Source organism: Pecten maximus, chromosome 16, assembly GCF_902652985.1.
Source record: "Pecten maximus chromosome 16, xPecMax1.1, whole genome shotgun sequence".
Lineage (NCBI taxonomy): Eukaryota > Metazoa > Mollusca > Bivalvia > Pectinida > Pectinidae > Pecten > Pecten maximus.
This window is the reverse complement of record NC_047030.1, coordinates 2205136-2221901: the sequence shown is the minus strand read 5'-3', so window position 1 is coordinate 2221901 and position 16766 is coordinate 2205136. Positions and strand designations below refer to the sequence as shown.

The window sequence follows — 16766 nt, the reverse complement described above, 5'->3', positions numbered from 1 at the left end:
TTTACCCTAATTGCTCTCTATGGCAGGTGACAGGCCTCCCATATGTTGTTCAGTGGGGTAGTCACCAACTACTACAAGGAGAGCCTGCTTCAAAATGACCCTGACTGTTTACAAGGCAAACACACTGGTCCAGATAAAATAACAGGGAGTGGGAATCAAGATATTACTTTTAGGGGAAACCAGAGTACCCAGAGAAAATCTACCGAGGTCAGACAGGTGACCGCATACCTTTAATGGGTAATGGAACCTCTGTTGGCTAGGTGGTTACCTATTGTACCACCCGACCATACTATTATCAGAATACATGTTTATATATAACTCAAGCCATCTGGATCCTTTCATTGAAGTTCACAGTTTGAACCAATTGATGATAAATGTAGATTTATTAAGTTACAAATCCTTAATTGTATATAGTAGATGTTCATGGAAAAATAAAAGCAATAATCGAGCCGGGGCTCACATAGATATACCCCATCCTACCCTTAAAAGTAATCATGTGTGCTTACAACTTTTAACCTTGACCAATGATCATCAGGATTTGTAATGGTATGTAGTGAATATGGTCTAAATCTGTCTAGGAGTTCAGGAGATAACTGGTACACAAACATTGCTCCGACAGACACGGACATACAGGACATGTGATTACGATCACTCCCTTACAAACATTGGTCCAACAGACATATTCAGGGATGTACAGAGAATGTGATTACGATCTCTCCCTTACAAACATTGCTCCGACAGACATATTCACAGATGTCAGAGAATATGATTACGATCACTCCCTTACAAGCATTGCTCCAACAGACATATTCAGGGATGTACAGAGAATGTGATTACGATCACTCCCTTACAAGCATTGCTCCGACAGACACGGACATACAGGGCATGTGATTACGATCACTCCCTTACAAGCATTGCTCTGACAGACACGGACATACAGGGCATGTGATTACGATCACCCCCTTACAAGCATTGCTCTGACAGACACGGACATACAGGGCATGTGATTACGATCACCCCCTTACAAGCATTGCTCTGACAGACACAGACATACAGGGCATGTGATTACGATCACCCCCTTACAAACATTGCTCTGACAGACACGGATATACAGGGCATGCGATTACGATCACCCCCTTACAAACATTGCTCTGACAGACACGGACATACACATGTGATTACGATCACCCCCTTACAAACATTGCTCTGACAGACACGGATATACAGGACATGTGATTACGATCACCCCCTTACAAGCATTGCTCTGACAGACACGGACATACAGGGCATGTGATTATGATCACCCCCTTACAAGCATTGCTCTGACAGACACGGACATACAGGGCATGTGATTACGATCACTCCCTTACAAACATTGGTCCGACAGACACGGACATACAGGACATGTGATTACGATCACTCCCTTACAAACATTGGTCCGACAGACATATTCAGGGATGTACAGAGAATATGATTACGATCACTCCCTTACAAACATTGGTCCGACAGACATATTCACAGATGTCAGAGAATATGATAACGATCACTCCCTTACAAGCATTGCTCTGACAGACACGGACATACAGGGCATGTGATTACGATCACTCCCTTACAAGCATTGCTCTGACAGACACGGACATACAGGGCATGTGATTACGATCACTCCCTTACAAGCATTGCTCTGACAGACACGGACATACAGGGCATGTGATTACGATCACCCCCTTACAAGCATTGCTCCGACAGACATATTCACAGATGTCAGAGAATATGATTACGATCACCCCCTTACAAGCATTGCTCTGACAGACACGGACATACAGGGCATGTGATTACGATCACCCCCTTACAAGCATTGCTCTGACAGACACGGACATACAGGGCATGCGATTACGATCACTCCCTTACAAGCATTGTTCTGACAGACACGGACATACACATGTGATTACGATCACCCCTTTACAAGCATTGCTCTGACAGACACGGACATACAGGGCATGTGATTACGATCACCCCCTTACAAAGTGAGTGGTATTATAACACTGTTAAAGTCTGGTCATACCTTGACAATACTTTTATCAGTAATAAAAATATTTGCACAGCGCAGGTCTCTGTGTAAGATGGTTGGCTTTGTAGAGTGAAGGTATGCCATGCCATCAGAGGTCTGTAGACACTGAGGAATGAAAAAGAAAACATGGTACAAATATTCAAATACGGTAAAACATCTCATTCCAGAACGCCAGACTTTGAATTACTTCCATGTGTAATAGGAAGGTGTTGTATAATTGGATTGTCTTTTAACAGAGTTATCTCCCTTGGCATCTCTCTTCGTGCCCCGGATTAGGTTATGAGAACCCTGAAGGATTGTGTGATAAACAAGAGATCCCAGAGGGATCTTGGCGCCCACCATTGAATGATCTTCATAGGTTCCATGTCAGATTGATCTTTTCTCTACTTTTCCCTTCATTTTACTAATCTGTGCAAATTGAGACATCCATCCAGTACTTTTCAAACTAGGGAATCCTAGCTATATAAGAAATCTGAGATTGAATGATAATGGCTGTTTGTTTGCCAGGTTGTTTTCAGGACAGACTGGTCCAAAAATGCAATACAAGGGACCAAGGGGAACCTACTTATGAAATTTGAGAAAGATCCATTCAGTACTTTGAGAAATAGAGATAACAAACTTCAATTGTCAAAATTCAAGATGGCGGTCTGTCAGCCATATTGTTTTCCAATTGATCTCAAAATACAATAAGCATAATGAGGCACCAAGGGGAACCTCAAAATGAAATTTGAGAAAGATCCCTTCAGTATTTTCTCAGAAATAGCGATAACAAACTTCAATTGTCAAAATCCAAGATGGCTGCCTGTCGGTCATGTTATTTTCAGATTGGTCTCAAAATGCAATATGCATAACTAGGCACCAAGGGAAAATTACATATGAAGTTTCAGAAAGATCCATTAAGTACTTTCTCAGAAATAGTGATAACAAACTTCAATTGTCAAAATCCAAGATGGCTGCCTGTCGGCCATGTTGTTTTCAGATTGGTCTCAAAACGCAATATGCATAACAAGGCACCAAGGGAAACCTACATGTGAAATTTCAGAAAGATCCATTCAGTACTTTCTCAGAAATAGTGATAACAAACTTCAATTGTCAAAATCCAAGATGGCTGCCTGTCAGCCATGTTGTTTTCAGATTGGTCTCAAAACGCAATATGCATAACTAGGCACCAAGGGAAACCTACATATGAAATTTCAGAAAGATCCATTCAGTACTTTCTCAGAAATAGCGATAACAAACTTCAATTGTCAAAATCCAAGATGGCTGCCTGTCGGCCATGTTGTTTTCAGATTGGTCTCAAAACGCAATATGCATAACTAGGCACCAAGGGAAACCTACATATGAAATTTCAGAAAGATCCATTCAGTACTTTCTCAGAAATAGCGATAACAAATTTCAATTGTCAAAATCCAAGATGGCTGCCTGTCGGCCATGTTGTTTTCAGATTGGTCTCAAAACGCAATATGCATAACTAGGCACCAAGGGGAACCTGCATATGAAATTTGAGAAAGATCCCTTCAGTACTTTCTCAGAAATAGCGATAACAAATTTCAATTGTCAAAATCCAAGATGGCTGCCTGTCGGCCATGTTGTTTTCAGATTGGTCTCAAAACGCAATATGCATAACTAGGCACCAAGGGAAACCTACATATGAAATTTAAGAAAGATCCATTCAGTGCTTTCTCAGAAATAGCGATAACAAACTTCAATTGTCAAAATCCAAGATGGCTGCCTGTCGGCCATGTTGTTTTCCAATTGGTCTCAAATCGCAATATGCATAACTAGGCACCAAGGGGAACCTGCATATGAAATTTGAGAAAGATCCCTTCAGTACTTTCTCAGAAATAGCGATAACAAACTTCAATTGTCAAAATCCAAGATGGCTGCCTGTCGGCCATGTTGTTTTCAGATTGGTCTCAAAACGCAATATGCATAACTAGGCACCAAGGCAAACCTACATATCAAATTTAAGAAAGATCCATTCAGTGCTTTCTCAGAAATAGCGATAACAAACTTCAATTGTCAAAATCCAAGATGGCTGCCTGTCGGCCATGTTGTTTTCCAATTGGTCTCAAATCGCAATATGCATAACTAGGCACCAAGGGGAACCTGCATATGAAATTTGAGAAAGATCCCTTCAGTACTTTCTCAGAAATAGCGATAACAAATTTCAATTGTCAAAATCCAAGATGGCTGCCTGTCGGCCATGTTGTTTTCAGATTGGTCTCAAAACGCAATATGCATAACTAGGCACCAAGGGAAACCTACATATGAAATTTCAGAAAGATCCATTCAGTACTTTCTCAGAAATAGCGATAACAAACTTCAATTGTCAAAATCCAAGATGGCTGCCTGTCGGCCATGTTGTTTTCAGATTGGTCTCAAAACGCAATATGCATAACTAGGCACCAAGGGGAACCTGCATATGAAATTTGAGAAAGATCCCTTTAGTACTTTCTCAGAAATAGCGATAACAAATTTCAGTTGTCAAAATCCAAGATGGCTGCCTGTCGGCCATGTTGTTTTCAGATTGGTCTCAAAACGCAATATGCATAACTAGGCACCAAGGGAAACCTACATATGAAATTTAAGAAAGATCCATTCAGTGCTTTCTCAGAAATAGCGATAACAAACTTCAATTGTCAAAATCCAAGATGGCTGCCTGTCGGCCATGTTGTTTTCCAATTGGTCTCAAATCGCAATATGCATAACTAGGCACCAAGGGGAACCTGCATATGAAATTTGAGAAAGATCCCTTCAGTACTTTCTCAGAAATAGCGATAACAAACTTCAATTGTCAAAATCCAAGATGGCTGCCTGTCGGCCATGTTGTTTTCAGATTGGTCTCAAAACGCAATATGCATAACTAGGCACCAAGGGGAACCTACATATGAAATTTGAGAAAGATCCCTTCAGTACTTTCTGAGAAATAGCGATAACAAGAATTGTTTACGGACGGAGGGACGGACGGACGGACGGACGGAGGGACGGACGGACGACGGACCACGGACGCAGGGCGATTTGAACAGCCCACCATCTGATGATGGTGGGCTAAAAATATGGCAGAACACTAGCATGAATCATTCTTAGAAGCATAAACACAACAGAAGGAGTAATGAAAAATACCCTGCCTGTGCCGGGGCTTGAACAAGTGACTTTTTGCTCTCAAGGCAAACATACAATGTACCACTAGGCTAGAGGGAAATTCATATTAGTCTGAGCTTGTAAGGCGACCTTATACTCTCTACTTGTACACTACTCCCTCATTCACAAAGTCTTCGCCCCCAAAAACAACCATAACCCAGGTTCTTTATCTCCAGGGAAGCCTCTCATTCTCCTATATCTTTCACTTGGTTTGGTCAACCGCACCAAATCGGTAATAGGAAGGAGTAATGAAAAATACCATGTCCGTGTCGGGCTTCTAACTAATGACCTCTCGCTCTCGAGGCAAACATCCTACCACTAGGTTGAAGGGAAATTCCCTCTAGTTTGAGCTAGTAATGTCACCTATAGTCTTCACTTTTAATGTACATGCTCATGATCTCAGGACATGTGTGTATCCCCTGTTTATCTGTTGTTATCAATTCACACACACAACATCTGCATAACTGAATAAATTCTATATCGCCAAAGTGGTTTGGGTAGGAACAAACACTGGATTATACCCGCGGAAAATCCATGTACATGTAGGAGTAGGTAATGTCTGCCCCACACAAACACTTAATATGAAACAGTAGAGCAGAGGATGGACCCCGGAGCAGCCTTCAGGTTAGCCCGAATTTTCTCTGGCCCTGTCACCATGTCTGGTGTAGGGCCAGAGCGCACTACTATATGAAAACGTAGAATTATATCCGACACCGTTTAGTGTCGCTAAGAATCTGGTGCAAATACAATAAAATCGGGAGTGACATAAAACCTACCTTACATATATGGATAAATGAGATATTTATTTACCCAAGAACACCCATTTAGTCCCACCTAGGTGTTTTATTCTGTCCGTATAGACCCTCGCTTTACCCTAGTCAAAATTTCATACTGTTGACCCGCGTCGAGTCAAGTATGAAATTTTGACTAGCGTATTCTTTTTGCATGTTTATGTTGTACTAATCAGGAACCCGGTGTCAAATGGTACGTACCTCATCTCCGTTACTCTCAGAACCCTATACAAGAGTTTATCATGGTACTTTGTCTCCCAAGAGATGAACAATCAAGATTTTTCTCTATTGACTTTGAATATCCAACATATTAAAATTTAAAATTTGATCATTAGTCGCTATTTTTATCAGATATAGAATTTTACGGTAGACTAACGGTAGCTAGCCAACTTACGATTTTGATCCTGAGTGGCCAGGTGAGAGAGGTGCCTCTATGCTGTATAAAATACTTCACACTCTCTCCATGTACAAACTCGGAAATGATGTACGGCAGTTTGTTGTCAACACACAGGCCCATCATCGACACAATGTTACGATGTCGCTGACGACTGAAAGGAATAACACAATGTTTCCGATGAGTACAACATGATCACGACAAGAAGTGACAACATAATAACAACAAATAAGAAAATAAAAAATAACAAAATCTTTGCTTTTCGAATCAAAATTGTTGTAACATTGAATCTACATTTGCATTCTACACTGGCTGTAGGTGGTACAGTCTGGGTGGGCGGGGCATTTGGGGACTGTATGTGTGTGTTGCTGTTATTTTTAGGTCACCTGAGACGAAGTCTCAAGTGACCTATTCTAATCGCCTTTTGTCCGTCGTCGTCCGGCGTGCGTCGTGCGTCCGTAAACTTTTTACATTTTCGACTTCTTCTCCAAAACCACTTAACAAAATTCAATGAAATTTGGCAGAAAGTTTCTACGGCTGAAGGTCAACCAAAATTGTGAATTATATGGTCCCCACCCCCCAGGGGCCTGAGGGGTGGGGCCAAAAAGGGTAAAATTGACTAAAACTTTAAAAATCTTCTTCTCTACTCTCAGATATGGTAGAATCAAATACTCTTCATAGATGGAAGGGTCTTAAGGTGCTTTACCAAAATTGTGAATTTCATGACCCTGGGGTCTCACGTTTGCCCCTGGGGAGGGGGTAAACTTTACTATAGTTTATATAGGGAAATCACATTTTTGACTATTATTTGTTGGATTTGTATTGAAATTCATTCTAACTTGTATCAAATTATCAGCATGGGATGACAGTTTGATGTTATGTACGTGTTGGCCCTAATTGACCCCCAGGGGCTGGTGGGCGGGGCCAAAAAGGGTCAAATTGACTAAAATTTCAAAAATCTTCTTCCCTACTCTCAGATGTGGTAGAATCAAATACTCTTCATAGATGGAAGGGTCTTAAGGTGCTTTACAAAAATTGTGAATTTCATGACCCTGGGGTCTCACGTTTGCCCCTGGGGAGGGGGTAAACTTTACTATAGTTTATATAGGGAAATCACATTTTTGACTATTATTTGTTGGATTTCTATTGGAATTTATTCTAACTTGGTTCAAATTATCAGCATGGGATGGCAGTTTGATGGTATGTACATGTTGGCCCTAGTTGACCCCCAGGGGCTTGTGGGTGGGGCCAAAAAGGGTAAAATTGACTGAAATTTCAAAAATCTTCTTCTCTACTCTCAGATATGGTAGAATCAAATACTCTTCATAGATGGAAGGGTCTTAAGGTGCTTTACCAAAATTGTGAATTTCATGACCCTGGGGTCTCACGTTTGCCCCTGGGGAGGGGGTAAACTTTACTATAGTTTATATAGGGAAATTACATTTTTGACTGTTATTTGTGGGATTTGTATTTGGAATTCATTCTAACTTGGTTCAAATTATCAGCATTTAATTACAGTTTGATGTTATGTACATGTTGGCCCTGGTTGACCCCCAGGGGCTGGTGGGCAGGGCCAAAAAGGGTCAAATTGACTGAAATTTCCAAAATCTTCTTATCAACTATTTGTTAGAATCAAATACTCTTCATAGACTGACCCCATTAGGACTGATGGGTGGGGCCAAAAAGGGTCAATTTAGTTGGCCGAAATATTTCAAATCTCAGGTGACCGTTAAGGCCCTTTGGGCCTCTTGTTCTAGTTAGCCTCATATAAAATAACAAAAGAATTGTCAAAATTGTAAAGGGGAGAACATCAGACGTATGTATAATATCATAAAGTCAATACTAGCCACTGTTTTTTCCAAATAAAAGAGCAAGCTAATCATTTGCATATAAATATCAACAAAACACTGGATTATAACAGATACAATATTGATCCTGTAATAAGCCCCATAATTTCTTACTCAAGGTCATTGGGTAGGCTTTATATCCCTAGACAATAGAATTAAATGTGTATTACCTACGACAATAGACATGGGAGATTATATAAACGAGGCATTGTCAGGTAAGTAAGATTATTATAAAACATTGTAGCTGTGCTCTTTGTCTAAATGTCAAATCTGTTTATTCGTAAACTAAGAATACATAATATGATGTATTGATGCCTGGTTTGTATGATTTTGGATTAAATATCTACATTTCAAAATAACCAAGATGTCATATTAAATCACAAACTCATACATATTGTTGTTTAATGTCACCAGTCACTAAAGTGGATCCATGAGTATCAAACCTCTAATTCATGATCAAGTGTCCACAAAACAAGGTTTAAACAATATTACAATATTTGAGTCCCACAAATATGTATGATTCTACAGAAATTTTTAATAACTCGAGTATTACCGTGGTGAATTTGATTTCTTTTTACATGTTAATTTTCCTGAGTAAGAAACATCAATATTATTTTGAGATATATAAAAGATAGACCCAAAGAGTTGGATCGTTGGGTCCTTCGCCAGCCGTTTCGGCTGATGAATTAACTTAAGGGTTTTGAATAATACAAAAAAAAAAAAAAAAAAAATCCTATATCTAAATCTATATCCAATTATTTTTTCAATTGATTGATCACATTATTAAAGTGACAATAAATAACTCACCTCAAGAACCAGACTTCCTCCCTCAGAAATGTCAGCACCTCTGAATTGACTTGGTTAGCATGGATATTGATTGTAATTCGACTGACAGCAACCCTGGTACCATTCAAATGTCCAACATGTGTGTCCCCATAGACACCCCCTCCAAGTCTGTTAGAGAAAATAACATATCAACGTGTGTGTCTATATATAGACACCCCCTCCAAGTCTGTTAGAGAAAATAACATATCAACATGTGTGTCTATATAGACACCCCCTCCGAGTCTGTTAGAGAAAAAAACATATCAATGTGTGTCTCTATAGACACCCCCTCCAAGTCTGTTAGAGAAAATAACATATCAACATGTGTGTCCCCATAGACACCCCCTCCAAGTCTGTTAGAGAAAATAACATATCAACATGTGTGTCTATATAGACACCCCTCCAAGTCTGTTAGAGAAAATACCATATCAACATGTGTGTCTATATAGACACCCCCTCCAAGTCTGTTAGAGAAAATAACATATCAACATGTGTGTCTATATAGACACCCCCTCCAAGTCTGTTAGAGAAAATAACATATCAACGTGTCTATATAGACACCCCCTCCAAGTCTGTTAGAGAAAATAACATATCAACATGTGTGTCTATATAGACACCCCTCCAAGTCTGTTAGAGAAAATAACATATCAACGTGTGTGTCTATATAGACACCCCTCCAAGTCTGTTAGAGAAAATAACATATCAATGTGTGTCTCTATAGACACCCCCTCCAAGTCTGTTAGAGAAAATAACATATCAACGTGTGTGTCTATATAGACACCCCCTCCAAGTCTGTTAGAGAAAATAACATATCAACGTGTGTGTCTATATAGACACCCCCTCCAAGTCTGTTAGAGAAAATAACATATCAACATGTGTGTCTATATAGACACCCCCTCCAAGTCTGTTAGAGAAAATAACATATCAATGTGTGTCTATATAGACACCCCCTCCAAGTCTGTTAGAGAAAATAACATATCAACATGTGTGTCTATATAGACACCCCCTCCAAGTCTGTTAGAGAAAATAACATATCAACGTGTGTGTCTATATAGACACCCCCTCCAAGTCTGTTAGAGAAAATAACATATCAACATGTGTGTCTATATAGACACCCCCTCCAAGTCTGTTAGAGAAAATAACATATCAACATGTGTGTCTATATAGACACCCCCTCCAAGTCTGTTAGAGAAAATAACATATCAATGTGTGTCTATATAGACACCCCCTCCAAGTCTGTTAGAGAAAATAACATATCAACATGTGTGTCTATATAGACACCCCCTCCAAGTCTGTTAGAGAAAATAACATATCAATGTGTGTCTATATAGACACCCCCTCCAAGTCTGTTAGAGAAAATAACATATCAATGTGTGTGTCTATATAGACACCCCCTCCAAGTCTGTTAGAGAAAATAGGATCAACGTGTGTGTCCCCATAGACACCCCCTCCATGTCTGTTAGAGAAAATAACATATCAACATGTGTGTCTATATAGACACCCCCTCCAAGTCTGTTAGAGAAAATAGGATCAACGTGTGTGTCCCCATAGACACCCCCTCCATGTCTGTTAGAGAAAATAACATATCAACATGTGTGTCTATATAGACACCCCCTCCAAGTCTGTTAGAGAAAATAGGATCAACGTGTGTGTCCCCATAGACACCCCCTCCAAGTCTGTTAGAGAAAATAACATATCAACGTGTGTGTCTATATAGACACCCCCTCCAAGTCTGTTAGAGAAAATAACATATCAACATGTGTGTCTATATAGACACCCCCTCCAAGTCTGTTAGAGAAAATAACATATCAATGTGTGTCTATATAGACACCCCCTCCAAGTCTGTTAGAGAAAATAACATATCAACATGTGTGTCTATATAGACACCCCCTCCAAGTCTGTTAGAGAAAATAACATATCAACGTGTGTGTCTATATAGACACCCCCTCCAAGTCTGTTAGAGAAAATAACATATCAACATGTGTGTCTATATAGACACCCCCTCCAAGTCTGTTAGAGAAAATAACATATCAACATGTGTGTCTATATAGACACCCCCTCCAAGTCTGTTAGAGAAAATAACATATCAATGTGTGTCTATATAGACACCCCCTCCAAGTCTGTTAGAGAAAATAACATATCAACATGTGTGTCTATATAGACACCCCCTCCAAGTCTGTTAGAGAAAATAACATATCAATGTGTGTCTATATAGACACCCCCTCCAAGTCTGTTAGAGAAAATAACATATCAATGTGTGTGTCTATATAGACACCCCCTCCAAGTCTGTTAGAGAAAATAGGATCAACGTGTGTGTCCCCATAGACACCCCCTCCATGTCTGTTAGAGAAAATAACATATCAACATGTGTGTCTATATAGACACCCCCTCCAAGTCTGTTAGAGAAAATAGGATCAACGTGTGTGTCCCCATAGACACCCCCTCCATGTCTGTTAGAGAAAATAACATATCAACATGTGTGTCTATATAGACACCCCCTCCAAGTCTGTTAGAGAAAATAGGATCAACGTGTGTGTCCCCATAGACACCCCCTCCAAGTCTGTTAGAGAAAATAACATATCAACATGTGTGTCTATATAGACACCCCCTCCAAGTCTGTTAGAGAAAATATCATATCAACATGTGTGTCTATATAGACACCCCCTCCAAGTCTGTTAGAGAAAATAGGATCAACGTGTGTGTCCCCATAGACACCCCCTCCAAGTCTGTTAGAGAAAATAACATATCAACATGTGTGTCTATATAGACACCCCCTCCAAGTCTGTTAGAGAAAATATCATATCAACATGTGTGTCTATATAGACACCCCCTCCAAGTCTGTTAGAGAAAATAGGATCAACATGTGTGTCCCCATAGACACCCCTCCATGTCTGTTAGAGAAAATAGTATATCAACATGTGTGTCTATATAGACACCCCCTCCAAGTCTATCAACATACTGTTATCACCTAAAACTGGTTTTAAACTGAATTAATCTGAAAAAAAAAAAAAATTACTGGTTCTAATGAACATGACACACCTACTCTTTGAATACATGAAACAAAATCTTCTTGTTTATGATGTGGAATGTTTGATTATTTTTCACCCTGTACCATATGATCACATATCTTATCAGGACCAACAGAAATAAGACCCACACCTCTGAGCCAATTCTAATTCCTGACTTGGAATAACACAGTCGTCCAATACTGGGATGAGGAACTTCTTCTCCGCTTTGGAACTGTCTAGTTCATAGTCGCGGAAGGCTGAGGGTCGGGCTCCATCAGACATCCTGCCGTCCATTTTCTGTTCAATACTACCCAACTGGTACTGAATAATAGCCGGCTGTTGTATACCTGTAATAAAAGTGATTCTCATCAATAAAACACATAGATATACCACCACCCCCCTCATCAATAGAATAAATTTATCAATAGATATACCCTCCACCCCCTCATCAATAAAATCAATCTGTCCCTGGGTCACAAAGATATACCCCCACCCTCTCATAAATAAAATCAATCTGTCCCTGGGTCACAAAGATATACCCCCACCCTCTCATCAATAAAATCAATCTGTCCCTGGGTCACAAAGATATACCCCCACCCTCTCATCAATAAAATCAATCTGTCCCTGGGTCACAAAGATATACCCCCACCCCCTCATCAATAAAATCAATCTGTCCCTGGGTCACAAAGATATACATCCACCCCCCTCATCAATAAAATAAATCTGTCCAGGGGCTCACATAGATACCTCCACCCCCCTCATCAATAAAATACATAGGGGCCACGTTAGGGGGTAATCTGTCACATAACTGATGAGAGATGATATTTACCAGGTAGTTTGGAATAGAACTGAAGGTGAGGGTAATCTGACACATTACTGACGAGAGATGATATTTACCAGGTAGTTTGGAATAGAACTGAAGGTGAGGGTAATCTGACACATTACTGACGAGAGATGATATTTACCTGGTAGTTTGGAATAGAACTGAAGGTGAGGGTAATCTGACACATTACTGACGAGAGATGATATTTACCTGGTAGTTTGGAATAGAACTGAAGGTGAGGTAATCTGACACATTACTGACGAGAGATGATATTTACCTGGTAGTTTGGAATAGAACTGAAGGTGAGGGTAATCTGACACATAACTGATGAGATATTATATTTACCTGGTAGTTTGGAATAGAACTGAAGGTGAGGGTAATCTGTTACATTACTGATGAGAGATGATATTTACCTGGTAGAGAGATGATATTTACCTGGTAGAGAGATGATATTTACCTGGTAGAGAGATGATATTTACCTGGTAGAGAGATGATATTTACCTGGTAGAGAGATGATATTTACCTGGTAGTTTGGAATAAAACTGAAGGTGCGTTCGCTTCACATAACACATGACACCTACACCACTGGCCAGTAGTAAGACCCCCAGGTTGACTATTACAATCACCAAGAGTTTAGAAATGTCTGCCTTAGCAGAATCCGGCGGCAGTTCTGAAACAGAAACAAACACAAAAACAGATTAATGAGTATACTAAACCTACATGTTATCAATACATTACATACAATACAATATTATACAACAATTGAATAGAATACAATCTATTTTATTAAAGTGTCACAAATTAATACATGCGTAGCACGAGTGGAAAATATCAAAATATTAGTCACACTCGTGAAATATATTTGGTATTACTGAAGACACTGGTAGATATCCTCTATATGTGAAGTCAAAACACAGGCACCTGTGTTACATATATACTATATATAATTATATAAAGTTAAAATAAAGGCACCTGTTACATATATACAATATATAATTATATGATGTTAAAATACAGGCACCTGTGTTACATATATACAATATATAATTATATGATGTTAAAACACAGGCACCTGTTACATATATATGAGATCAATCTGATACTTGTAACTAAATCAGCTTGTCTGTTATCTCCAAGGTTTTTTTTTATCATATATTCTTTTTTCAATTCACACCAGAATTTATATGTATAGCAACATTGCAATACAATTTCAATGTGTTGTATATCATTTGTTTGTATTACCTGATGGTAGGCCATTTACACAGGCGTTTGGACAGCAGCACAGATGGTGGAGTTCTGCAGACTATAAATTATGTATTTATACCACCAATACTGCTATATTTCAAAATTTACAAGTGTGACTTTTTTTACATATCTTACAGAAGTCTATAGCTCTGTTCTTCCATTTTTGCTTTCCCCAACAAAAGTATTACCCTTTTTTTATTTTTTAACTTTTACCCGAAGTAAAAACAAAATGGTAATCAACTGAAAATATTATCAAATTATGCAAAAATTTTAGTATTCAGATTTAACATGTAAATAATGCTAAAACATTGACTTTTCACTTCAAGTCCGTGTTAATGGGCGAGCTTATTGTAAGACAAGAAAACAGCATTTCTACTGAACTAAAATCTAATGATTTGTCTGAAGCTTATTGCCAAAAATGCCTATTGTCAGAGATGGGATTTAATTGTCAGAGATTGGATTTAATTGTTAAATATGGAATCTAATTGTCAGATGGAATTTATAATTGTCAGAGATAGGATTTCATTGTCGGAGATGGGATTTAATTGTCAGAGATGGGATTTCATTGTCAGAGATGGGATTTCATTGTCAGAGATGGGATTTAATTGTCAGAGATGGGATTTCATTGTCAGAGATGGGATTTCTTTGTCAGAGATGGGATTTAATTGTCAGAGATGGGATTTCTTTGTCAGAGATGGGATTTCTTTGTCAGAGATGGGATTTCATTGTCAGAGATGGGATTTAATTGTCAGAGATAGGATTAAATTGTCAGAGATGGGATTTAATTCCCAGAGATGGGATTTCATTGTCAGAGATGGGATTTCATTGTCAGAGATGGGATTTCATTGTAAGATATGGGATTTAATTGTCAGAGATGGGATTTTATTGTCAGATATGGGATTTAATTGTCAGATATGGAATTTAATTCTCAGAGATGCATGCATGCATGCAGGGCTTATTGTCAGATATGGTATCCCTTTTTTCACTCAAACGGCTGGCTTATAGCTTTAAAGCTGTGGTACAAGATCTAGTCTAAATTAATATTAATACCTCAGGAACCAGGTGAATTGTGACTTACAATGCCCAACCGTTCATCATCCTTCTGGATAGAAAAGATTGCATCTTCAGGATCCACTAATGATCTATTACACATTAGCTTAATGTTCGTCTTTTTCATGGACACAGATCTGAAATATAACATAAAATATCCCTCATCTTTATATCAAGTTTCATTAAAGCACTTTATATATCTACCCATCCTCTGTTATACCCACTTTATATATCTACCCATCCTCTGTTATACCCACTTTATATATCTACCCATCCTCTGTTACCCACTTTATATATCTACCCATCCTCTGTTATACCCACTTTATATATCTACCCATCCTCTGTTATACCCACTTTATATATCTACCCATCCTCTGTTACCCACTTTATATATCTACCCATCCTCTGTTATACCCACTTTATATATCTACCCATCCTCTGTTATACCCACTTTATATATCTACCCATCCTCTGTTACCCACTTTATATATCTACCCATCCTCTGTTACCCACTTTATATATCTACCCATCCTCTGTTATACCCACTTTATATATCTACCCATCCTCTGTTACCCACTTTATATATCTACCCATCCTCTGTTACCCACTTTATATATCTACCCATCCTCTGTTATACCCACTTTATATATCTACCCATCCTCTGTTATACCCACTTTATATATCTACCCATCCTCTGTTATACCCACTTTATATATCTACCCATCCTCTGTTATACCCACTTTATATATCTACCCATCCTCTGTAATACCCACTTTATATATCTACCCATCCTCTGTTACCCACTTTATATATCTACCCATCCTCTGTTATACCCACTTTATATATCTACCCATCCTCTGTTATACCCACTTTATATATCTACCCATCCTCTGTTATACCCACTTTATATATCTACCCATACTCTGTTACCCACTTTATATATCTACCCATCCTCTGTTATACCCACTTTATATATCTACCCATCCTCTGTTATACCCACTTTATATATCTACCCATCCTCTGTTATACCCACTTTATATATCTACCCATCCTCTGTTACCCACTTTATATATCTACCCATCCTCTGTTACCCACTTTATATATCTACCTATCCTCTGTTATACCCACTTTATATATCTACCTATCCTCTGTTATACCCACTTTATATATCTACCCATCCTCTGTTATACCCACTTTATATATCTACCCATCCTCTGTTATACCCACTTTATATATCTACCCATCCTCTGTTACCCCACTTTATATATCTACCCATCCTCTGTTATACCCACTTTATATATCTACCTATCCTCTGTTATACCCACTTTATATATCAACCCATCCTCTGTTATACCCACTTTATATATCTACCCATCCTCTGTTATACCCACTTTATATATCTACCCATCCTCTGTTATACCCACTTTATATATCTACCCATCCTCTGTTATACCCACTTTATATATCTACCCATCCTCTGTTATACCCACTTTATATATCTACCCATCCTCTGTTACCCACTTTATATATCTACCCATCCTCTGTTATACCCACTTTATATATCTACCCAT

At 38.8% G+C, this 16766-nt stretch overlaps 1 protein-coding gene across 1 annotated transcript in view; it reads right to left on the bottom strand.

Moving 5' to 3' along the window:
• The window catches only part of LOC117345423 (probable serine/threonine-protein kinase drkD), a 36427-nt gene that overhangs the window by 6222 nt on the left and 13439 nt on the right, over positions 1-16766 (bottom strand). The window contains exons 4-10 of the mRNA XM_033908498.1: positions 15224-15332; positions 14143-14203; positions 13424-13570; positions 12229-12424; positions 9052-9198; positions 6398-6551; positions 2063-2173 (exon numbers count right to left, since the gene is read on the bottom strand). Coding sequence (XP_033764389.1) covers positions 2063-2173; positions 6398-6551; positions 9052-9198; positions 12229-12424; positions 13424-13570; positions 14143-14203; positions 15224-15332 — 925 coding nt within the window. The remainder of the gene's footprint in view (positions 1-2062; positions 2174-6397; positions 6552-9051; positions 9199-12228; positions 12425-13423; positions 13571-14142; positions 14204-15223; positions 15333-16766) is intronic.